The 26,757-nt window shown below is 37.7% G+C and overlaps 1 protein-coding gene across 1 annotated transcript in view; it reads right to left on the bottom strand.

Annotated features, from left to right (window-relative positions):
• The window catches only part of LOC106924683 (CUB and sushi domain-containing protein 3), a 392,355-nt gene that overhangs the window by 232,363 nt on the left and 133,235 nt on the right, over window positions 1-26,757 (bottom strand). Inside the window, exon 4 of the mRNA XM_088010270.1 lies at window positions 7,318-7,515. Within this exon, the coding sequence (XP_087866396.1) occupies window positions 7,318-7,515 (198 nt within the window). The remainder of the gene's footprint in view (window positions 1-7,317; window positions 7,516-26,757) is intronic.

Raw genomic sequence — 26,757 nt, forward strand, 5'->3', positions numbered from 1 at the left:
GGAAGGTGAAGACCACAGTGGTGCCTGTGGTCATCGGGGCCCTCGGGGCAGTCACCCCCAAACTGGAGCAGTGGCTCAAACAGATCCCAGGAACAACATCAGACATCTCAGTCCAGAAATGTGCAGTTCTAGGCACAGCCAAGATACTGCGCAGAACCCTCAAGCTCCCAGGCCTCTGGTAGAGGACCCGAGCTCAGAGGATGAAAGAGACCACCCACGGAGGGTGAGAGGGGAATTTTTTTTTTTTTTTTTATATATATATGCCTGAAACTAAATTCTACATTTCTTTAAAAAACACTAAGATTTGAAGCGTTATCTTTATTGAAAAACAAAAAAAAAAATCTAGTGCTTGATTAGACCACGGTAGCATAAACACGAGCTGAACCAATGATCAGCACACTCCAAAGGACACAAAAACCCTGTGCCCAGACAACCAGCAGCCTGAGTCTTGTTGTGCTGACAACACACAAACAACCACGCACATGCTCATTTCATTTCCGTTTCTCAGTGAGTCTCATTTCAGGTTTTGTCAGTGCAGATTATTACTTTTTCAGTAGCAACAATAACCCTCCTCTTCCTCTAACTCAACCTCCTCCTCCTCTTTGTCTGTCTGTCTGTCTGTTTTCCATTCCTTTGCTCTGCTTTCTTGCAGTTGGTAGGTTTATCCTATGACACGGGCTCACAGTCACTCATAGGTTTTCTTAAGTTCAAACACAGTTATGGCAGAGGCTTTTCTTTAAAATGGAGAGATGCACAGGTATTTTAACACACTAACAGAATCTAATTGTTAAATATTTACGCAAATATTTGATGTCTGGAACACTATTTGAATGATCACAGCATCGATTACTGGTGACTGATAGATACACAGTGGCAAAACAGCATTATTTTCTACTAAAATGACCGAAAATTGGACAATGAAAAAATTATGTGAGAGTCATTTTGTTTTGGTCAGGATAAAGGTTCTTCATCAGACTCTAGTGATCCAGGGTTTAAAGGTGTATTCACACAAATATGTTTTGGTCCAGACTCAAAGTGAACTTTATTTTTTTAATTTTTTTTTGCTTGTTTGCTTTTACATTGCGTTTTTTTTTTTTTTCTTTTCTCCCAAACATAAAATGATTTAAAAATAAAGCCATGCGGGTGAAGATTTCTCCCATTGGACAAAAAATGAAGGGGTCGGGACAGATCACAGACCCGGAAAAACAAACTTTGGAAGACATGCGTGCTGCATATCTGCTATGTGCGTTTTGTGCTCTTGTCAAAACCGCTGCAGCCTTCTGAAAGTCTAGACCAGCTCACGCAACCCAGGTTTCGTGACGCGGTACTTTGGATTTTGGAATGCTGTTGCAAGCTGAATGAGATGAGATGCTCTGTGCCGCCCCTGACCCACAACATGCTGCCAGCAGCATTGCTAAGCAGAAAACTTTGGATCAAATTTTCAGTGCACGCCGTAGTAGCGTTAGCAACACCGAAGGGATCATTTTTTACCATAATGCCCAGGAGCAGTAGCTCATGAAGTCCAAAAAGACATGCCTTTCCTGTAGTTGGCTCAGATCAGACGCGAGACCACACCAGAGTTTGTTGGGAAGCAGACCGAGATTCGTGACTGAATCCACACAGTATCGTAGTATTCTGTTGTAAAATTGTCATTAGAGGCCTTCTCAACATTGCCAAGCAAGCAAAAATTAATTTCTGCCGACCCTAGAATCACTGGGAGTTAATCAGAAGATTTGCAATCTGATTTTTAAGCACTTTTTGGAGGTAAGCAATTAGAGTGTAACATCTTTTCAAATTAATAAGCATTGGTGAGTGACTTGTGCTGCTTATTTTTCGCTCAAATCCCTTCCTGAAAATCTGTTACATTATTTAATGCACGTAAGCCACCTGCGAACGGATATGTTCGGTTGTTCGTCATTGAAAAGGGCATTCACCTAGAGGTCACAGATTAAAGTGAAGAGAGAGCAGCCATTGTTTTTTCTTTCTGAATAGGGGTTTAATAAAAAAAACATTAATAAATATCCATGAATAATGTACGATAATTTAAGTGCAGCATGTAATGTAAAGAGACAAGATTAATGAGTCACATATTCACAGAAAGAGAGAAAGCATATTAGTGGTGCAACAGCTGAGAGCACTGCATCTCCAGGCATTTGATTGCATGACTGAATAATTGATCGAAAGCTGTTACAGTCGGTATGAATGCCTCTAGGTGTCAGCAGGCACAACCGCAAACTGTATGCGACTCCATGCTGTGTGTACGGGGGTTATTATTTCTGTGTTTGTGTGTGTAAGTGCGATGTGTAATTGACAGGGGTTGTAAATAGTTGTAGATGTGTGTTTCTGAGGTGGTGTGAACAAATTAGTAGCTTTAGCTCCTCTTAGCCTTACTGACAGAAAGACAGAGACGTTGCAAATCCAGCACTGACAAGTTGCTTCTCTTCTTCTTTTGCAATCTCCACCCGCCTCTCTTCCTTCCTGCTCTACCCTCAAAATTACAGTTTACTGCTCCACTATTGCTGGGCAACATTGTAGTACGCCATTACATGCCTTTTACAGTTTTCGGTGTGTTTCTGTTGCTCAAGAACAGGTCACATCCAAGGAAAAAAAAAACTAACAAAAAAATAACAAACACATCTCTTATAACATTTTGTCATTGAATTTACAGCAAAAGAAATAGCAATTTTTCTAAAAAAAAAAAAAAAAGAACAACTTCCCTATCTTTTACGATAGGATCGAGAAACAGATAACTGTTATTACTACAACTGGACAACACTTCTGTTATCAACCCTACTCTCAGTTAATGGAAATTGCATGTCTTCTGTTTGTATGAAATTTTTCTCTGTTATGTATTGATGTGACTGTGTTACTAGTTTAGTAATACTGTGCCATCTCAGACATGTTCAGAATGTTCAATCAAGGATTAGCGATACAGACTTGAAGTTTACATTTTTTTGTAACATTTATATGACAAAATTCATCCTTGTATTTTAAGTTGAAATTAATCACACCATGAAGTAAAAGTATCAAAAACAATTGCAGTCGGATCATGCTGTGAATACCTGGATGCAATGATTTAGACTGTATTTGATAGCCTAACAGGTCAATAAGTGGAAATTTACACTTTTTTTTATTTTTATTTTTTTTTTACAAAGTTTCCCAAAATTACATTGTTTTTGATGTGGCTTGACATGTATAAAGTTAATAAATATTAAAATTTGTCAACTAACAAGCATCAGTTGAATCATTTCAACATGTTAGTAAAATTGTTCTAACTAGTGTTGGACTTTCTAAACTCTTTTGGTGTATGTAGATGCAAAGAAATGATGTACACTTTGCAAAATATAAGGTCATGTTATGTATACGTCTCAAGTATGTGTACTGTTTTGGATTAATTCTGATTTTATATTGAATGAGGGAGAAACAATGCAAATCTGCCGTATAAACGTAGAGTATAAGTTACATTTTAAACAATTATTACCTGATTATTATTTTGTTGTATAGTGGAAAGAGGAGCCATGACGTTTTAACTTCTTCAAAACGACTAATTTTACAAATCTCCAAGATAGGTTTTTGCTGTATGTAAAATTGGATTTTTAAATCTTTGTGTTATCTTTCAAATCCACAATATGATGGACTAAAACAATCCTACAAAGAGAAGTGGGTCACAGTGACTTAATAGACTCTGTCATTCATTGCTAATGCTTGATGCTGCTAAAGGTGGCACAACAAATGATTAGCTTTAAATGCATTTTCTCAGGACTGCAACTCTTACTAAATACTGCAACATTAGATTTTGGCACAGCAGTTCTCCTCTGGTTTGTCTCATTTTATTAAAAAAAAAAAAAAATCGAATTACTAAAGAGGAAACGAGGTAAACTCAATACTGCGAATCAATTTGCAGATGCTATCTAAAAGTGATGACGATTCAAGTGCCCTCTCTTGTGTGTTGAAGGTCTTCCTCTCAATAATGCTAGGCTGCCTCTCAGATCTACAACCAGAATGCACTTAGGAGGAGCAAAGGCATTCGGCTCTACATGAAATGCATAGTTTCTAAACACCTAAAGTCTTTTATGTGTGTAGTAGAGAAATGGATAGTATAAATTCAGTTCACTTAAGGTCGTGAACAAACCTCTTCTCCATCTTTGTGGCCTCTGCAGCAGAGGTAGAAATACATTGTGATGTGAAATAACGTGAATAATGTTCAATCCAACATGACTATTCCCTTAAAATTAACAGGATGGATAGAGTTGATAAATATTTTTTAAAACGTCATAAAAGACTACTGGTTTTATATGACAGATCCCAAGTTTGGTATGTGAAACAAAACATATAATTGTTGATGTCATCACCAAAAAATTTAATTTGTCTTTTTAGAGGACGCATTCCCTCCGAACGCCACATGGACGTGCCTTTGCACTGATGTTTCGGGTCAACCAGTGATTGTCCTTTTTAGCGAGGAAAGTGATTTCAAATATGACCCTCTTTTGATCTAACTGAGATGTCCAGATGAAGTAGTGTGACTTCTTTTCAGCCCGAAGTCTGAGGCATATATATTTTCATAATCATAATAAAGTATCACTCAGCTCCTCAGAGTAATGCACATGTGTTTTTGATGATTTGTTTTAATGAGCTTGCAGTAAAACCTATTGTAAATGTTGTCAATAGGAGACTTTGGCAGTGAAAACATAAATTTAATCTCGAACACGACTTCAAGAATTTTAAATATCGTCGATGAAGGAAGATAAGAAGTGGAAGGTGTATGAAGTGTTCAACTGTTTTTTGTAGCCACACTGTAGAATACCAATTTCTTAATTCTGGCAGATTAAATAATTACAAGTCAATCAAGTCAACAGCTTTGCTTGTCTTTAATGTTGATTGCTTTCTTATTTAGATCTCTGAATGGTGCATTTCTTTTCATGTAAGGCATTGGAAACCTTACATCAAGCTCCTGCTTTCTGTAGGACACCAAGCTCCATTTCCATCACTTTGATCACGCTTCTTTCCAGTTCAGAAAAAAAAAAAAGATAAAACACACCTGCATTGGTGCCATGGGAATGCTGGCATGGAGACCACGTCAGAATTGTTGAAACTTGGTGACGAATTAACTTATTTGGCAGCGATAAAACTGGGACAGATGTTTGTTTGTTTATTGTACTGTGCGGTGAAGGGTAATTGGCTTGTACTTGTATTGCACTTTATCGAGTCCAGAGGACCCCAAAGCACTTCGCAATGCTTTCCCTCAGTCAACCGTTCATGCACATTCACACACTGACGGTGGCAAGTTACTGGGTAGTAGCCACAGCTGCCCTGGGGCACACCAACAGAGACAAGGTCATGCACTGGCACCACCACGCCAGCGCATCACCGTTTATAAATCTTTTTAATTTTTCCCTTAAGAGAATATATTTGTCTTTGAAATGTAGATGTAAATCAACAAAATAGCTCAAATAAACTAAACTTAACTGGAGATAATAATAATAATAATAATAATAATAATAATAATAATAATAATAATAATAATAAATGTTTGTGTTAATTTAAATCTTCCTGCTACTTTTACATAATAAAAACAAACCTTATCTTTAAAGCACACAGCATCAACACACCTATATCTTCTGTGCCTTCTGGCGTCGACATGTTTAATTTTGCATCCGCCTACAAAGCATTGGAACTCCACAGTGGGATGAAACAAGGTAATGTATGTAAAATCTAAAAATAAAGCTTGCCATATGATATATCTCACATACAGGCCTGTCTCCCACACACATCGCTGATCAGTGGGGCGGGGGGATGAAAGAACACACAGACACAAAAACCTCCTTGGTGTCTCTGAAACATTCATATACATACATCTGTAGTCTGTCTGTCTTCCTGTCACATTTACACACACAGTGTCCACACACATTTACAAAGAGTTTTATTCTAAAACTGTTCGATTTTGTTACTCTAAAAAATTTAGGAGCTATATAGTCGTGGAGAAATTAAGAAACCCTCCGCAAGTCACCTTATACGGACAATTATTATTGATTTCAACAAGGGTAATATCAGTGAAGCCGAAGAAAATATTAAAAATTTTGTTTTGCAAATTTGTGATAGAAAATGCAAATTCTGATAAAGAATAAATTAAGAGACTTCTTGATATTTTATTTTTTTTTTTTTTTACATAAGGTTTACATGATGAGAACATACTGATTATGAGGCAGGTTAGCCTCGTCTAAACATCATAGACTGAATTTAGCGTACTGTTACATTTAAAACTAACGCGCTGTCTTAGGGCTTCAGACAGAACGTTGACGCTTTAGTAGCTTCTGAGCCTGTTAAGAGGTTTAAAGAGGTTTCATTGCACCTCATAGAAAATAGTCTACAAGTAGAAGACATTCAAAACAAATATCACTAAACCCGAATCTGTCCCTCAAGTCAAGTCCCCCCCTGAAAACAGCCTGCAATAATCTTAAGCATTCAGAAACCCCAAGATTTTGTCGTTGTGGGACGGCAGGCATCGTGCAACTGTTGATATGAGATGCATGTCTTTCTTTTCCGGTTTAACTGTCACTTCCTAGGAGAGGCCCAGGATTTCTAAATTAATAATGTTCATGGAATGGGTTTGTAAATAATTACAATGGCTAGAATGTAATTATTCATACAACGTAATAGAGCGCATGTTTTTGAATAAACCAAACGCAGCATCACAAGACAAGAACCCCATTCCAGTTGTGAAGCATAGAGGTGATAGCGATATAGCTTGGGAGATTCTTTAATGCTGTTGGACCTGGCAAAATGTATGTTATAAAATACGACATGAATCCCCTTGTGTGTCAGAGGGGCTTTGAAGAAAATGCATAAACATTTGTAAAATAAAAAAATAAAAATACTGAAGCAGAAATTGGACCAGCTGCATGAGAATGACTGAAAGCGCACCAGTTATTCCACCAAGGATTGGTATAAAACAAAGAAGCAACAAGTAACATTTTGCAGGAGCCGCTTTAACCCACAGCTGTCGGACTCGCTGTTAGAGATTAGGGTGTCCTCTCTTATTTCGCACAGCATACTATTTTTACGTCCTGTGTAAATCCTTTGTTTCTTAATCAACAACTCAATATTTAATTGAGTTATCCGATTTTTCTACACGACTATATACTCTGAGTATGTTCCCAACAATTTTGTAACAACTGCAAATCAACACAATTTCATGTAGCATTTTTTTAAAGGATTTTTGGCAGCATCGTGCTGTATTTTTAGAGAGCAGGGTTTTAGAATAAAATAAACTCTTCATAATTCATGCACACCAAAAAGGCTGATATCTTACATGCTTACCTCGACAAATAGGAGCAGGAAAATCCCAGACTGCAATGTTTGCCGCATTGGTTATGCATGTGAGCGTAGCGTGACCGTCTAAGACGTAACCAGGGACGCAGCTGTATTGCACCCGGTCTCCTACAGCGAAGTGGCCACCACTGCTTAGCACCGCTTTTGGTGGAACACCTGGATTCCCACAAGATGAACTGTGTAGTTCTGTGAAAGAAAGACAAAACAGAAAAATAAATTCATTCAGACTCAGCATTTCTTAAAATGTAACAAAAAAACCCCCAAACATTTATTGAATCAGTAAATCAGTTTCTTTTTCCTTGCATACAAAAGGTTATGTGCTTAAACTGCTAAGTCTTTCATTAGGATTTACCTCAATCCTCATTCACCCTGGACAGTAGTGGAATTCCTGTCTATTGGTCAGAAATGGCAAATGATGAAGTCCATCATTTGGTATGGCTCCACAAAGATATCATTTACTTTTGTAAGTTTCAAATTGCAAAACGTAGAAACTGAAAACCGAGTGAGCAATTTATTGAAAACAACCTTCAAACACATTGTCCATCAGTTTGAGATTATAAATTCTCCTTCACTCCTCTCCCCCTCGATAAAACAAATCTGAAATTAACATATGAAAAAAGTGACAAAGGAGTCATTTATTCACCGTTCTAATTGAATATTTGCTTAAAGTGAGCTTTTTTTTAGACTGGTGGGGATGTTTCACAATATGGTAAAGGTGACTTGATGACAGAAAACTATAGTCTGGAATGTGCAGATTTTACAGGGACTTAAATTACAAGAATGGACAACTCATAACTCACTTGTTATGTTTTTTTGTTCCTCGGATCACATACAAATGCAATCTCATGGTTATTCATTCAGCATTCAGCATCGATAAAAGCCTTCTCTTAGGTGGAGAATGGGCCTGTGATTTCAAGGAAAGCTCATCAGATCCTTGGTGGAGGTCAAACTGGATCAACTGATTCACTTTTCGGTCACACGAGCTCAAGCAATGTTCAAAATTTAGAAGTGTCTTATTGAAAGAACAAGGTTGGCATTGTCAGTGCTGTTGTGTTTGATGGTCTTGTTGCTCTACATTTGCTGCTGTTGAATACATTTATATAAAGAATGTAGATGTTTTTTTTTTGACTTTATGTCAGATATTTGAAGCTCTGAATGTTTCCTGATTTTACAGCTTCACGACAATATTGTGCTCCCCCAAACATTAGGTCATATCTCCTACGGCCTAATGTTTGCGAGGGAGCGGAGAGACACCAGATGAAAAGATGAGCAAAAGCAGAGCTCACTTAATCTTATTGATTAAATACCTGTTCATGGACTTTTAATATTCATTATAACATAGTTTTTGATTGGAAAACTTGCTGCATGCATACTACTCAAATCTATCTCTAATGAGCAACAGTAAACTAAAGGGATAACTGTATTTCACTCTTAAAATTGAAAGGCACAACATCACACAACTGAGAAGGCCTGAATGTGACCGACAAGCCAGGAGGAGACACATAGAAAGACGGATGGTAAGAAAATAGAAATGCAATTCACCACATTGGCAAAACATTACTGTTACCCTATGCTTTGTGCTAAATGTACATGAAGCTTTGGTTTGGTGTATTATATACAGCTAAGCATGCTAGCTGTAAAGCAAGCACTTATATTGAAATCAAATTAGACTGAATAACCTTAGACAAAAGAAGTAAAGCATTCATATTTGCCCCTCTGGAACCATTTTCAGCTCTCATTCAAAAATGCAAGGACAACTGTGCTCACATAAACATCCACGTACACAGACGCAAAGACCTGGAGCGAGTGGGTGACGAGGCATTACAAGCCATAAACCGAGACTTAGATGAGAGCACGGGGAGCAACTCCAGTCTTATAGTTTGAACTTGATTGATACAACTATGAAACTATTCAGACAGATAGAAGGCTGGGGCGGGTTGGAGCAGCAACCAGACAGATTGGGTGAGGGGGAGGCAACAACACAGAGAGAGAAAGATGAGAGAGGTGGTGGGAGGGGCGTCAGGAGGGGGTGCTGGAACAAACGGTAGCCATCATGACAGATAGAACTATGAAACTATAAGGACAGATGGAGTGAATAGGGCAAAACTCAGAGAAAGGAAAGCAGGACGGAAATAATTCAACAGATCTGCAAACGAGGCTTCTAATTAAAATTCGGAGGTAAAGATGGAGCTGCAAGTTTCTCATATAAACACTGAAAACAAAAAAAAAAGTGCATTTTTAGTATTCTGGTCACAACTTGGGCTTTAATCAGCATGTCACTGCTCTGTCACATCTTAAAATTAAATGGAAAAGTTAGATCGTCTGGATTATGTGAAAGTAAAGGTTTGCTCATTAAGGTTGGCTGAATAAACGTTTTTTTCTCTTCCAAAGGTAGGCTGGGGGTTGAGTGGGGTGATCTAAAGATAGACTGAAGTTAGATGAAAAGCTGCTGTCCTGTCCTGAAGTGACCATAGCACTTTAACTCGACAAAAACAGCAAAGAACTTTGTAACTTTTGTTAAAGTAGATGATGGGTTAACTGTTAATTGGAGGCACACGTGTGGACGTATCTTAAAGCTACACCTGGAACATGCTGCTTTCTAGTAACACGAGTGGAAAGTCAAAAGAAATCAGCCAGGATATCAGGAGCAGAACTGTGGAGTTGCACAAGTCTGGGGATCATCCTTGGGAACAATTTATTGATGCTCAAATTTGCCGCAATAATCTGTGCAAACAATGATATGCAAGACAAGATGGGAATATCCAATCATCATTCCACGCCAACTTGGTTCTGTGTCCCAGAAGATTAAAGTATTAAGGACATATAAAAAGTCAGATTGCAGTTTGCAAATGCCAACAAAGACAAAGATCTTAATTTCTGGAGACATGTCCTGTGGTCTGATTAAACTAAAGTGGAGCAGCTTGGTCATAATAACCATTGTTACATTTGGAGGAAAAACTGAAACACTTTTTTCAAAAGGGTAAGTATCAAGTATCATGGGGTGGAAGCATCATGTTGTGGTGCCATTTTGCTGCAGATTTAACTGGTGCGCTTCATAAAACAGATTGTAGAAATGCTGATGCAACATCTAAAGACATCAGCCAGGAATTTAAAGCTTGGCCATAAATTAGTGTTCCTAATGCTTAATGACCCTAAGCAAGCATACAGCCAAAGTGGTCATAAAGTCACTTAAGGACAATAAAGTCAAAGTTTTAGTGTGCCCATCACAAAGCCCTGATCTCAAAAAATATGAAGAAGTCGTAAGTAGAGCCAAAAAGGTGTGTGCAAGTTGGACCTTTTCTGTTGGGAAGAATGATCCAAAAGTCCAGCAAACTATTTTGAGAAGTTTGTGGAAGGAAACTCAAAATATCTGACTCCAATCTTACCATTTAAGAGACAATTATTCCTGATGCTGACAAAATATATGTAAACTTCTTAATTCCCAAAAAAGTTACAAAAAGAATCTCCGAATTATTTTCTCTGTACGTTTTCTGACATTTACCAAATGGAGATCATTTTGATCATTCTAGCTTACATAAAACAGGAGAAGTTTAGTCTCATCTAACTTCGGACAGTGAGAAAAAAAAAAATTATATTTGCCTTTATTTGATTTAGTATGTAAGTATCTGAATATCTAGTTTCAACTGTATATTTCTAAAGATGAAGATGAAGAAAAACACATTCTGAAAGCTGTTGGGTTTGAAGTTATCCTTTGTTTTAGTCCACACCACAGCGCATAAAGTGGAAAAAAACAACAACAACAAAAAAACAAAAAACAAAAGACAGCCAGAGGCAAACGGTTTTACTAAAGACCCTCAGAGAAATCCTTCCAACCACCATCCTGCTTATCTCCACACACACAGTGACAGAGAAACATACACTGATGAGACACACTTGGATAAAAACACATGGGTCCACACACACACACACACACGCACGCACACACGCACGCACGCACGCACGCACGCACGCACACACATCCACACAAACACAACAAGGGTCATCCATCACTGTGGCGATCCCTTGTGTTGTATTGTGATTGGATGTCAGGTTGGCCTGGTGTCGCGACCTGTTGGCCTATCGATTTAGCAAGTCAGCATGGCCCCACTCAGTGTCAGGATGTTTGTTCTTCAGTATCCTATCAGGCACACATTTACTTTCACACACAAGCAGAGAGAAATTTCTATCCGTTTGAACATACGCTATTGACAACGTAAACCCATTTGAGCTGTTTCAATTTCAGCCTGCGTTCCATCATCTTTATAATAAACTTTCCCTTATTTTCTGCCTCATTTGCCCCCACCCTTCCTCCAGCCTTCCTTCAAGCCTTTTTTCCTACAGGAGAAAAATCACCAATTTACTCTAACACCTGGAAAGGATACAATCTGCACCTATTCCCTGGTCCAATGACACTGTATCAGTTACGGATATTTATAGACTCTGGGTCATATCAGCAGTGGTATCCAGGTGGACAGAATCATTTGCACAGTGTATACAATCCAAAGCCTTGAGTCCAAGGTTTTTTGATCACTTCCTCCCAAACATCAGTTACACCAGGCAATGAAGAGAAAATAACAGAACTTTAAAACAGATCTTGAAGTGTACAGGCTACCAGTGGAGAGAAGTAAAAATGGGGTCATGTGTTCAGACCTTCCTGTTCCAGTTAAGTAGTGTTGCAGCATTTAGCACAACCTGCAGACGCCTAATGGGCGCATTACTAATCCCAAAATAAAGCAAGTTAGAATTATACAGCGTAAATATATATATATAAAAAAAAAATGCATGAAAAAACTGTCTTGATATAGTTGGATTAATTTTGGTTAAGTGTCTTTTTAAACTAATTCACATTTCTAGGCCTTAAACTGATTCACTAATTTTAGGACAATCTTTTATTAGTTTGACAAGAGAACAAATGGCAAACAGTGTTTACCTTGGGACAAAGTCAGGATGAACTTTGTCACAAGTTACATTTGTAGCTGATTTGATTTGAGTTAATTGGAGGCACACTTGTGGAATTTATTCTAGATTGAATAAATTCAATCTAGAAAATGAATAAATTAAACATGAATGATTATAGTTATTAAAATGCCTACTGGTATCTATTTCAGGTATTGTGTTTCCTTTGTGTTCCAAAGTATTGTCTAACTAATAATCCATGCTGTGAGCAAAATGCAAGTCTGGTTTGTTTTCCCGATAGGCATTGTCACTTTCTGCTTATTTTTTATATATATATATATATATATATATATATATATATATATATATATATATATATATATATATATATATATATAAAGTATAAGATTCAGCTTGTGTTTTTCTATTAGCTTTAAATAAATTTCAATATCACTTTTAGTAATTGAAGCATGTCTTAAGGCTTCTAGTTGAACAGCTATTTAAGTGTTATTTTATGTAAATAACTGACAGTTTTCATTTTAAAACCGCGTCTTTATTGGTAGTGAGGAACGAAGCAGCTGCAAATGCCATCTAGTAATTGCATCTTTATCTTCGTCTTCATAATTCTGATGGTAATCTTTGGATATGGTATTTCGTGTAGATCTGCTCCTCTGATTATTTGAGAGTTTTGCAGCAGAATAGGATATACGTGACATCCAACTACAACTGATTATAAAGTTCATTGTGTGCTTTATGGCCCTGTGAACCACTGGGATGGATCTGATGCATTATAATTAATCCTGATGACAACCATTAGGCAAAAATAACAACAATAAACTTCTCGCAGAAAACTTCTTGCAGATTATAGAACTTTAATTTATTAAGGTTATCCTATCACTCCGACCCCGAATGTCACGGTATAATTTACGCACTAGTTATGGAATCAACTTTATTTTTGTAAGTCAGACTTGCCTGATATTGGGGTTCGCCACAGCCTAAGGGAAAGTCAAATGTCATCTCTTCCTACTGCATCGAAGGTCCAGCAGGTTAATTCTCTGCTCTTGGCGCACTTTAAGAAAAACATTACACGTCTGATCTGGACGCAGCAAAAAAGTTTGAATCTCATCCCGTTGTCTTTTGCTACTCACTATTTTCTCAGATGTGGTCATTCCTGATGCATAAATCCCTTTTTTGGCTGTCTGTTTAGTTTACTATGAGAATCCTGTCGTAGTTTAATTAGGTAACTTTATTTAGTGTCCAATGGTGGATACTCTTTTTTTTTTTTCCCCGTGGTTTATTGCGATCTGCCCACTCTTATTTCCTCATACTCACTCTTCTTTTAAACCAATTCCTCTTTATCTTCCTATTTATCTACACCTCGCTTTCTATTTTCCACTCTCTCCCCAGTTCACCATAACCATGATTTCAGTCTCAGTTGTTTCATTACAAGCTGCTGCTTTTATGGGCCATCTGTAGTACCATCTACATTTGTCATTTAAGCAGATGCACTTACGCACACGCAAATGCACAGCGATGCACACAGACTCGCATGCAAAGGAGACCCCACCAGTTACTCTATCTCACACCCTCTCCGACATAACCATTTGCGCTTTATTTCTCCCAAGATGAGCAATTAATGTAGAGTTCACTTTAAAGAAGAGATGAGGAGGAAAAAAAGAGGGAAAAGAAAGACGGGTAAAAAGAACTAATCAGTGTGTAAAAACACAGTTTTTACACATGTTTATTTTAGAATTCCAGACTCAAATTTGGATGGATGGATGGATGGATGGATGGATGGATGGATGGATGGATGGATGGATGGATGGATGGATGGATGGATGGATGGATGGATGGATGGATGGATGGATGGAAAAATGAGGAAGGGATGGTAGTTAAAAAAATTAAGGAATAAATTGATGGATGAAAGACAGATGCAAATAACTGAACCCAAGTTTGAACAGACTACTAGATGGATGGAAAGATCGACAAATTAAGAAAATAGAATTACACTTTTTTTTTTTTTTTTTTACTGTTTTCAACCAGACTTTTCTAGGCCTAAAACCAATTTCAGTCATACCCTCACCCTTCCAGAATGTGGGAATCCTGAGAATGGTTTGAAGAATGAAATACCAGCAGGACAAAGTGAAAGTGCTCCCTTGATTTTTTAGGGTTTTTTAGTGAGACAGATGATGTGGCAAACCTGAGAAATTGAGAAGGGGGCCATGAAGGACAGTGAAGTTATGGAGCAAGCAGGAAAAAAAGGAAGGAGTGGCAAAGAACAAGAGGGATGATGCACTGAGTATGGAGGTTTTGCACCTCCGTCAGCAGTAGTTTTCATACAAAACGACGAGACGGGTTTTATACATGAACAGAACGCGCATCAAGATGCTTGGATGCACAGCACAAATCTGTGCAAGGAACCATCTATTTAAATTTGCTGTGACAAAACCTAAAAGGATATTTCTTTGAAATCATTTCCATACCTTATGCATAAATGGACAATATATGGAAAGTATTACAGCACACAAGACTTAGTTCAGCAACAAATGAAGTTTGAGGACACTCATGTATCAACGGTTGGAGGTAAAATGTATCCGTTCACTCTTTTGAAGAGCTTGTGAGATTTTTTTTTTTTTTAAATATGTATAAAGTTAGTGATAAAGTATTACAGTTCTCTATCTGTGCACAAATTTACATATACTGCATATGTTTTGAAAATTCATTCACACAAACAGCATATTTAAGGTCACAATTTTGAAAGTTTTGTGTGGCTACCAACAAAAGAAAGACAACTTGCATCAGAAAAGAATTACATGAAAACATGTTTTTGAACTACTGGTGAATAAGATAAGAAATAACACATGTATGCACTGTAAGGACTCTACATGTCACTATAAAACATGCTATTCAGTGCTTGACAACAACTCAAAATGAGAAAACTTTAAATCTATTTTACTAAGTTAAAATAAGATTCAGTAGCAGCTACGAAAAATACACAGTGGTTTATCAAATGCTCAAATGTTTTGATATGAAATGAATGCTTTTCTGTTTTTTTTTTTTTTTCATTTAACTGAAGCAAATCTACAAAATTGTCAGTTCAATCTATTATACCGCATTTAAAATGTTACTGCAGAAGTGTCAAGGAACTGTCACCAATTAGCTCAACCAGCTATTTTCTCAGTTTCCTTCCGTGACAGCTGAACAATTGTGCTAGCCGATGGATGATTCTATGTGGATGTGCATGTTTAAATCCACAATGATGAACGCCGGAATGAGATATTCAGCGACGTCTTCCTACGCAATTTTAGATTCTGCTTGAAAAACCTAATAACAAATAGTCTGACCACATGAAAAGCAAACCAAGAGACATTTCTCAAATGTCTAATTACGTCCTGCAAATTTAGGAAGAGGTTGAGCAACGTCAGACCTTTGATTCAGGACTCTTAAAAAATAAATAAATAAATAAAAATGAGTGTGAAGAGAAGAGCCAAAAAGTGCAAATGGAGTCTGAAAGCATCCACAATCTGTAGAGAAGGGCAAAGCACAGCGATAAAACAATCTGGCACAGCTCCAGCCTCCTACAGTCGTCACCGGCTGCCGTCCTGTGAGTGGAACAAAAGGCGGATGTGACGACAGACGTTATTCCAAACAAAGTCCTATTGAGCCCCTGAACTCAATAGGACTTTGAGTTTAGGGGCTCAAAGTCCTATTGAGCTCCAGTAGCTACAGGGAAGCTTGGAAGATATAAACACATAAAAGGTTTTAAGCCCACAAAGACACAGGCATAAAAGCCTCTGGATATTTAGTTCTGGTCCTGGGAACACTGAGTGAAAAGCTCTCTGATGAACCAAGTGGTGGAGATCATTCAAATTCAACAAGCAACTCTGAAACACATTTAGGTCCTTAACAATAACAAGATATAAAATTGTATTCTAATGAGAAACATTATACTTGTATCTAATTGTATCCTCAGTGTATGAGAGATCCTGTGTTGGGCATTTACTGTAGATAAAGAATAAAACCAGCTCAAGAAGGTAGCCACCAGAAACCCCAACATGATCTTTGTTCTCCACAATTTATAAGCGTCATTTGTCACAAAGTTTCCCCATCCTGGCAAGCAAAATCTATTTTAGTGCCCATTTTTCCAGTCTTTCAGTCAAAGACATGATTTAGATTCAGTAGAACAAAAATGGATCACACTTTTAGAAAGACTCTGTTAGTCTTTCCCCAAAGCAACAGTGAGAGATACACGTTTTAAGTTGCCCAGTTTTTGGTTTTTTAAATTGTCAAGACCCAACAAGCTAAGAATTACACGCCTCTGCAGTATTTATCTAAAAATAATGACCGTTCTCTGCCTCAGCAGTTCACAACAGGGATCACTATTTAGGGCAGCTGCCTTTAAACTCAGCCATCCCTGCTCCTATTCCAATCATCCTGTTTCTGCTCCAATCATCCTCTTCAGATGTGATTACATGAACACTTAATACAAAAGTTCCAAAATTATAACAGAATGCCGGATTTAGCAAAGCTGTAAAGTTGATAATAGTAGCATAATTTGTGTGTTTTAATCATCATCAAAACACACTGGTTACCTAATTGGCCCCGAAGGGACCGACGCAGTGCTGTTTTTGGTCATATTTTACTCGAGCAGTAAACAGGAAAAAAATTTTTGAGCCTGTATCTGTCTGCTTTTTCCTAATTATTTTGTTTGTTTTCTCCAATTGATTTGTAAGAGGCATGCATTGGACATTACACAGGAGACCCATGTTTGTGTTTTGTTCATCGCTTGGGCACAGTCGTGGGTAATGCATAATTTGCTTTTTCAGAACTGACACATTTAGCATTTAAACAGAAAAGAAAATGTTGCAGGGTACAAACCTGGCACAGAAAGAGAAAAATACTGGCGTTAAAGTAGCTAAAACCCATCTCTGTTACCTTCAATTCTTGATTTAATCAAATTTCGACAGTAAGACAAGGCTCTGACACCCAGGTTGCAACTAGAAAATGTTCCCAAGGAGGCCTGTAGGGGGAATTTGGCACTAATGTTTTACATAGATGCTTACTTTCAATGCTGCCTTTTTCATAAATAAAGAGTAAAGCGCTATTACTTCTAAATTTTAGTCATGCCATTGCACAAATGCTAAGAAGTGACTTTGGTCATTTTGACCATTAAAGTATGCATCAACTAAACTAAATCAAATCAAACATATCAAATTAATCCAAAACAGTAGCAGAATCAAATGTAAAACCAGATAAGCCAAAGAGGAAGATATAAGTAAATTAGCATTTCAGACTATTAGGTAACTTCTTGAAACAGCTAGCTGTGCTGCTTTGATTATCTTAGCTTGAATGTGACAAGGAATGCTGACAGAAAATTTTGTTTCCAATGTCTTTTTTTCCTGTCCGTCTTTCTTTACCCATTTTATTTGCATAATACTTGCAGATCCCCAGATGTTCTTTGTCCATATGCAGACTGTTCAGAGCCATTTGGGGGGAAATTAGATCCTTCTAGACCATATACATACATATATACACATTTGCACCCTCTTCAGTGCGAAAAGTTTCTCAATTTGGATTGCTGGCAGGAAAATAATGAAAACACTATTCTCAATTCAGTGGAATCATGAAGCAGGTCCAAGCGGACTGTGGCAAGAACAATATATATTTTGGTCAGTCATTACTGCGTAAAATGACCTTTTTCTGCTGCGCTCTGGGACAAATGTGTAATTTTAAATCACTTATTTTTCAAATCCAATTAAATTACCAGAAAGAGTCATTTGAGCCAGTTCCTGTCAGAAGTGATTTTGAAAGTCATTTGACGAAAAAAATATTTCCAAAACCTATGTTTCTCTTGTTGAAATGACTGAAATAAGATTTGAATTATCTGCCAGCAGCTAAATGAGAAATACATTTCACTTTAGGGGTCGCTATGCACTCAAATTTGTAATCACTCGAGCCAATAAGGGATTCACTTTCATGTTAATGCAGGACGTAAAAAAAAAAAAAAAATCTGCTGCCTCTTTGAAATTCAATGGAGATAGCTGCAAACTTTCATGTGACAGATATACATAATTAGACTCAGCCAAGTGAAGATGAATAAAACTTGGCTGCCTGAAACAAGTTAATCACTTCGCAGAAAGACAATAACCCAGTAGTCACAATTATCTTGTTTTTTTTTTTTTTTTTGTGGCTCAAATTTTCATCCACCAATGGTAGTTGAAAAGATGTACTTAGTTTCACCGAGCCAAGCGATTTTCCCATATTTAATTGAATGAGCTGCTCTCTGACTGCTCACAAAGAAACATGCAGATGTCAATTATAAGCTCTTTACCTCCACTTCAGCAGTCTGCCTGTGAGAACCCTCCAATGCCAGTGTGTGTGCATGTCACTTGCATGTGTGTGTGTGTGCGCGCAAGGATAAAGATGTGTGTTTTGCTTGTGTATCTATGTCTGTGTGGGTACGGCTCCTTGATACTGTGATCAATGTTTCTCTGAGGCCTGGTTCAATAAACCATTAGACATCCCCCCCCCAAAGACATCCTGCCAACAGAACTTCATTAGACCCGTACACATGCATGCAAAGAAAAACAAAAACACCCCCCTTCTCTCTCTAATTGTCCTGTGTTTACAGGCTGTTGCCATCAGGCCTGAATAACATCATAGCCTGGATTAAGCTACTCTTGCAGGATACTTTTCTGTACTCAACATTATTTGCTTTTGTCTGATATGAGAGGGCTGACTTATTTCTTTTAGAAGGACAGGACAAACGCTGTCGGATTTCATAAGATGGACTGGCAACACGTTTCAGTGTTGCAGACGTTTGCAAGAACGGACACGTTTTACGATAAACCTAAGCTTATAAGAAAAGTGCATTGGGAGTTGCTGCAAATACGATATTTGACGCACTCAGAGCAAGGGGATACTGTTTTTTGCACAGCTATCACCAGCAGGATGATTCATTTGCAGAGTAATAAACTGTGTGTGTTTTTGACAAGCTGATTTTCATCAAGTCTGTCTATGTTTGCTGGAAAGCAGTAAATGTTAGTCAGTGACCCTGAAATAAATGTATTTTCAATTTTCACAATGCATAAGTAAAGCTATCTTTTATTTTCAAAACACAGTCGCCTCATGGGGGCTTTTTTAAAAAAAATAAACTAAATTCACTCTTTTTCCACATTTATCTCTTTCTTCTGAATCTTCTCTTATCTCTCTTTACAGCCCCTTGCCTTATAATTAATTAAAAGTCCACTGTATGTATGTGTGGGTGTGTGTGTGTGCTCACGCTTGCATGCACACATCAGACTTCAGTATTAATTAAAGGTGAGAATGCTAATTGGTCAGATCAATAACAGGTCGTTAGGCCTCGGGGGCTGACAGCCAATAGGAAATCGTTATGTGTCTGACATCAGTGTCACTCTGCTAAAGCTCCACTTTGACGAACGCGCACGCAGACATGCACACAGTCACACACACAAACCGACTGACACATTTCTGTAATCTGAAAGGGTACAATGGCTTCAAAATAGGGGCGAGAGACAGAAAGCGAGGTTGGAAACAGGAGTTAGCAAGACAGAGAGGTAAGGAATTGGCACACAGACAGAATCTTACAGTTTATCCTTAAGACTAGATCAATAACCGTTAATGAAAAAAAAGGAAACAGAGTAAGAGAGACGTTTTAAAATTAAACAAATGCCATAGTTGTCACTCAAGAGCAGTAAATAAATTATGGCTGTCAACATTAATGCATTAACACATCAATCTGAAAATTTTAACACATTCATATTACATTAAGCAGATTAATCAAACGATCCTATTTTGACCAAAAAGCCTCTCTCCTATACAGGGTTACCTAGTTCGCAGCAGTGCATTATGGGAGTGACACACGGGAGCGACAAACAGCAGTGAAAGATAAGTTTTACTGATCCAATGACCGCAGCAACAAAAGTTGGAACATTTTCAATGTTGTGTCGCCAGTGCACATCTGTCTGCACAAAGTTTGAATTTTCACAAATTACACCGGCTGCAGGGATGGATGAGGACAAGTCACTGTCGCACATGTTCCATAGGAAATGGATGGAGAGAGATATTACTAAGTTAACGTTTAAAACAAAATTATTTCCTGAATAATAATAATAAAAAAATATTTTCTGGAAAACTGAGATCTTCAGACATGTTTGCATTGAGAAAATAAAAGACTGGCGGTTTTAATATGGGGCTTAAGGGCAGTTGACCTCAGAAAAAAGGCCTGGCACCCAAGAACTAGAAAATAGAATATTCCTTATTCAGTTTCCTCTGAATAAGTTTGTTGCCACTCGTATGTATGTGTAGAGGAGTATGTTGTTTTTACTCACAAATTTAAATTTCCCAAACAAATGTAGGCATAGTGATTAACCACAGCACCAGAGTCTTATTAATCTGATTAATTTTTTTTAATCAATTAAAATAAATACATTTGATGAATACTTTTTTTTTTTTTAGCTTTTCAAATCCATTCCAGCCAACCCCTTTACGTCATGTATGGTCTGGTTGTTTGTCAGAAATGTCTTAAATTGTCTGTTTTTTGTTTAGTTATGATCTTCTGTTTGTCTCTGTGCATTAAAAATATTACAAAATGTGTGCAATTAATTCTGATTTTTTTTTAAATCAGCACTGATAATGTGTGATAGTAACAGTTTTGATTAACTTACACTAAAATAACTAAATAGACAAGACCATCATTTGCATCTTGTTGCATAAACACAGAGTTATAACTAAAGGTTGTTGTTCTTCATAAAGGTGTTTGACAGAATGTCTTTTGACAGATATTCTGTCTTTAAACTAACCAACACAATGACTTTACATCAGTGGGAGGTTATGTAAGGTTAGTGATGCTAAGTGGCATATAAAAAAATCAACTGGTAGACTACAGCCAGATTATTGCCTCTAGGGCTGATCAGTTTCATCACAGGTCATTAGTGAATGACACCTTTTGTTTACACTCTGGACTTTATTGTTCACATTTAAAAGGTGCAGAGACTGAGTTTGTCTTTTAGGGTGTATGTTTGAAACAAATACATCTTCGCTGTGCAGAGATAACATTACTGGATACTACTTTTTTTTTTTTTTGCAAGGGTGTATTCAGCAAGCGAGCTACTGTAGGACTGTGCAGCTGTGTGCTATCATGTGTGCAATATCTAATAGCTGCGGTTATTGTAGCATGACTTATTAAATTTAACATCAAGAAGACCCCCTGGAAAGCCTACTGATAGAAACAGGGACCGAACACACCCACATTCACACAGCCGCTGCCACACGAGTATGATTTTAAGAGATCGTTACAATTTTTATTTTTATTTTATTTTTACACAGGTTTCAGAGTTGCTTCAGTTTAGGGAACACAAATTACAGCTGTCGCGCAAGAGAGAAGCTAATGACCAAACGGACTGGGGTCAGTTCAAGAAGGAAATTTCTGCCATGGAAAAGAATTACTGAAAAGGATTTTTTTACCGAATGGAAATGTGAGAGCGGTGTCAACATTTATAAATTAGATTTGCTTTAATAATGACAGGAGACTCAAAACTGGCCCTGGAGTCCAAGCTTACTGGCCCTCTGTTTCTTCAAACAGATGTAATTCAGATTCACTGATTTATTGTCAATCAACAAGATCCCAAAAAATATTGAACAACAACATTTGTTACTTAGGCCAAGCTGAAAAAACAAGGCAAAAAACAAACAAACAAAAAAAACTCCAAAAAATAGAGCAGCAGAGTTTGTAAGCCTGAAGACAGAGGCTGACAATCAACTGTGTCCAGCCTCTAAGTCTGCATAGCTGATTGTCTGAGAGAAGGGTGAATAGTTTATAAAGTGGGTGGGTGAAGCTCATCACAGACAAAGTAGACTCCACATGAGCTTCTGCATCAAAAGTCAAAGTCTAAAGAATACACTGTTTACACAAAATATTCTGTTTATGCAAAGACACACATTAAACTGGCTGTATTGGATATTTTCCAGGCACACAGTGCCATTTTATAGCACAGCCAAGTAACTATGCAACCTTCAGTTGTTATAAAAATGCATGGTAACACTTGAAGGGGGGTGAATAAGACTGACATGACACTTTCATAAACATGACATAACATAAAGCGTCATTTGGTAAATTATGACACTTTTAATACAAAGTTGACATTATTCAAAATGTCTTTGTTATGACAACTTGACATTAACCAAGAAATCATCACTGTTTAAACTTTACCTTTAATAACATAAAGTTACCTAATTTTTAAAGTGCAATCAGTAATACTTTTATAACAAATTTATATCAGTAATGATTTCTTGGTTAATGTCAAGTTGTCATAAAGACATTTTGAATAATGTCAACTTTGTATTAAAAGTGTCATAATTTACCGAATGACACTTTATGACAACAGTCATAAATATTCATGAAGGCTTATTCATGTTCATGACATGTGTTATGTCATGTTTATGACAGTGTCATGTCAGTCTTATTCACCCCCCTTCAAATAAAGTGTTACCAAATGCATAAATATGACTTAAAAGAAATTTGACTGTAATTTAAGACCTTGAAATTGGGCCTCTGTCTCTTTAAAAACTTCTGCTCTTTCCACTCCGCCTTCAGGAAGTTGCCACAACATTGCCAAACCAATATAGGATCCATTCTTCTTTGTGTATGGCCATCATTATCTGCTTGGCTCCGGTTCCGTATTTGCTGATACAAATTCCATTTTGAATAGGAAGGAAGATGCTGGAAATGTTGTGATAAGCGCTAACCACCCTGTGCCGCACATCGTCGCCCTCCAGAAAAAGTTCTACACCAGTCTGGCATAAAAAAAAAAACGAGAGAGGACACTTTCAACCACATATGAGTAATAAAAGAAGTCAGTGACCGGCATGCTTCATAATCCTCATAAAAAAGAGCTATTGATGAGCTTTCTTAATTACTTTATCTGTGATCACAGCCCATGTAAGGTCACTGGACATTTACTGGCTCAGGTATTTAGCTGCATTCACAAAGTGTATGGCTTCTCCAAAACAATAAGACAGGAACAATTTCAGCTCGAAGTCCGCCATCTCCCCGTTTCACTTAAACATTGTTAGTGAGACTCTTTGTCTTGTTCCAATCAGGAAGGTCATTCTATTAAGACTTATCATTGTTGAACATCAAACCAATAGGACAAACACTCAGGGACCTGAAGCCCCCATTGTAACTCCTCGTGTGCAGACTTTTCACCGTTTTTGTTTTCTGGTAGGACGAGGCGGCAAAATAGTTTGAAATTAATCCTTTATTGTTATGCCTTAAATCACTAAATTAAGTTATGTTAGTCTTGCAGTGGCTGACTTTTTCCAAAGGTCAGTGGGGGTCGTGGATTTAGGTTGTGATGTAGCAATGATAAAAGCTTCATTGTCCAGTTGGCAACTAATAAAAACAACAACAACAAAAACAGAGGGAGGGTGCTTGCCTCATGTACATTTCTTGCTATTTGAATACATTAGACAAGTTGAAGTGAAGAACGGACAACTTTAGCCAAGTTTAGCTTCTGCAGCCTGGTAACGCTTGACAATAGACCAAAATCAAGCACGTTTCATGCCCCAGAACAAGATTTCTCAGGCTTTGCCTGTGTAACTCTATATAAAAGGTGTAACTGTACAAAATAAATTGTAATAGTGGCAATGTGTTATTAACATTTGCAAAGATATTCACAATTCTTTTCAAAGGGCACACGGGTCACAACAAATTAGTCTACAAATTATCTATGCCACTCCAATACGCTTAGTCTGTACAACTTCCACTTCTGCTATTCCATCTGTATTTCTTCCCTAATAGCTTTTCTTTTTTTTTTGCTATTCAACTATTTCAGTGGAAAAAAAAAAAAATAAAATAAAGAAAGTTGCTTGCACCATGGGAAGAAAGGTTGTTTACCTCCACTCCTAGTGTTTGCAGAGGCTGGAGCCTGCTTACTACTAGCTGCCGGGGAGCGGCTCTGCTCGGTGGTGATCGACACCTTGCAGCTGCTCAGCGCCGCTCGTCTTCTGCTTGGATCTGAGAGTGGATGCTTCTAAGGCTTCCAAGATCTCATCTCTCTCATCAGATCCTTGCTTCTCTTTCTCAGTTTCTACAACAAATGATTGATTCCCCGCCCCCCCCCCTCATCATTAACAAATCCTCGGTGCCGGCCTACGACTCAGATTGTGAGTTTCTCTCTTCATCTTCCAACTCGCTACAGTATCAGCACTTTCGGTCGATATCGCCATCTCACTTTTCTCCCGCAACTCAGCAATAACTGGAGCCCATTTTTATTGGTCGAGTATGTGAGATATCCAATAGCAAATGGATCTCATGTTGCATTTTATTTTTTGTTTGTGGCAAACTTATTCCCTTTCTCACTCTCGAATAGGCAAGTTTCAAACATTTTTCTGATATTCTGAAAAAAAAGATGGAGTTATTAAGGAGTTAGAATAACTCCGAAGTTATTTGACAGAGGCAAACAACACAGAGAAAAACTTGGACTCCAATCTGCCGAATAGGAGTTCCTTTAAGAAAATTTAATCGCTTTTTTCCAGAGGATCTTTGCATGGGATCCAAATCGTAAAACATTTAAGTTTCACCCCTTCCGAGGAAATGGTTTCATACGGTGCTTTTATCTTTGTCAGCTAAGGCATATGGTCTGTACTTCTATTTTGCAGATGCATGTTACTCGTGAAAGATGAAATTCAGGAGTTTATTGGCTGATAAATAAGGAATAATGTTTAGGCAAGAAAAACTATAATGAGATTGCTTTATCGTCGCTGTTCCTAACGATTAAAGTGAACAAATAACCAATTAGCGAGGTTCAAACAGCTGTCTGAAAGAGATCATCCACAGTTTCCCGAGAAAGATGCCAAAGCACCAAAACAGTAAAATAAAGACAACGCAAAATTAAGTTCAGCAAAAAAACCAAAAACAAGAAGGTGAACAAAAGCTAATGTCTGAGTCTCAATTTTTAAAACTATTGAGATAAATCTGAAATCCTTCCGCCTTCTCTCTCCCCCATGTTCGCTCAGGAAGGTGCAACTCCCTGTTTGAGCGTCGTTTGGGAATAATCAGGCCAGTTGTCAGAATAAAACTTTTCACATTGCATAAACGAAAAGCATAACCACGCAGTTTCTTGAAGTTAGATTTTTCACTTCGGCATCGCTTTTCTACTTCCTGTACTAGCTGTACCAAAAGAACTGGAAGCTCTGAAATAAAAAAAAATAAATAAAAAAATCTGCTGACAGAACAAGGAACACAGCACCTGAGGAACACAGTGCTGTTAGACATTTTAACAATTTATAAGATGATTAAATTTTGAGGGAAAACCCCTAGAAATGGCTTTAAATAATGAAAAACTGACGCATTGCATTTTATTATGGCTGCAGATAATTCTATATTTTATTTTCTATGTGGCAGTGACACAGTTTGAAAAGGTTCTTTTTTTGACTAGCACACAATGTCGACCTCGAAGGCACTGCATCCGAATGCCGCTTCTGAGCGCTGCCTTGCTCATGGCCCAGAGAACTGCCATGTCAGCATGACCCCACTTGTTTTCTAGTTATGGTAATCAGGTGACATTCCTTCTTGCTTGGCATGAAATGCTGATTGGATGGACCGAGGTGGAGACCCTGAAGTGAGGCCGTTTGATTGGTTGGCTCATATAAAGCTGAATAATGGACTGACATTGGACAAGTGGCCACCCTGTCACACTCGCACATTGCCGCCGCGAAGAGGCACACATCTGTGCTCAGAGATATTAACTGCGTACCATGACAGCCTATATTTTACTCAGGTGGCCAGTGGACATCTGACAGTGCTGAATATCAAATCAATATATCATTTGATGTAATTTCTATCCTGTACCAGCGCAGAAGGGTTTGGCAGCTATTCCCTATAATTTCATCACAAGCTCATTTAATGTCAGTCAGATAAGAGTTCAATATATCATTTGATGCACTTTACACTCTTATCTACCGTGGGGCACAGAAATACTTTACGGCAAATACGATTTCATTATTTAGATATTACACACTGGTAATTATTTTTTGGAGACTCTTTGGGGTTAGAAGAGTATCCAATTCAGGCAATAGACCATTTGGCAGTTCGTATTGGCGGTACGAACCCGTTGCTGAATTCTTGGGTGTTTTTTTTTTTCTTTTTCTAGGCATCATTAATTGATAATTTTCTATACTTTTCTGATGTTAGGCAGCCACTCTATCCTTCAGTCCAGAAATTAATACTTTGGCTGGCTTTTGCAATAATTACATTATCCAGGCATCAAAGTGATGCATTGTGTGGACAGAGATTTGGCAGCTATTGTGTCCCATACAATTAATTACACACTATGATCCAGATAATAAGCTGATGTCACTTGCGCCTGACAACTGCGGGTAACCTTGAGGAGTTTCACTCCTAACTTTTTCAGAAAAGCTTTAGGACCATTGGATGAGGATTGTAATAATGGTTTGCAACAAAAATAATGCCAAAACTACACAGGATTAGATATGCGATATGCTCCACTT

This window comes from Poecilia mexicana, unplaced genomic scaffold, assembly GCF_051168715.1.
Source record: "Poecilia mexicana isolate PSO_F unplaced genomic scaffold, ASM5116871v1 scaffold_11, whole genome shotgun sequence".
Taxonomy (NCBI): domain Eukaryota; kingdom Metazoa; phylum Chordata; class Actinopteri; order Cyprinodontiformes; family Poeciliidae; genus Poecilia; species Poecilia mexicana.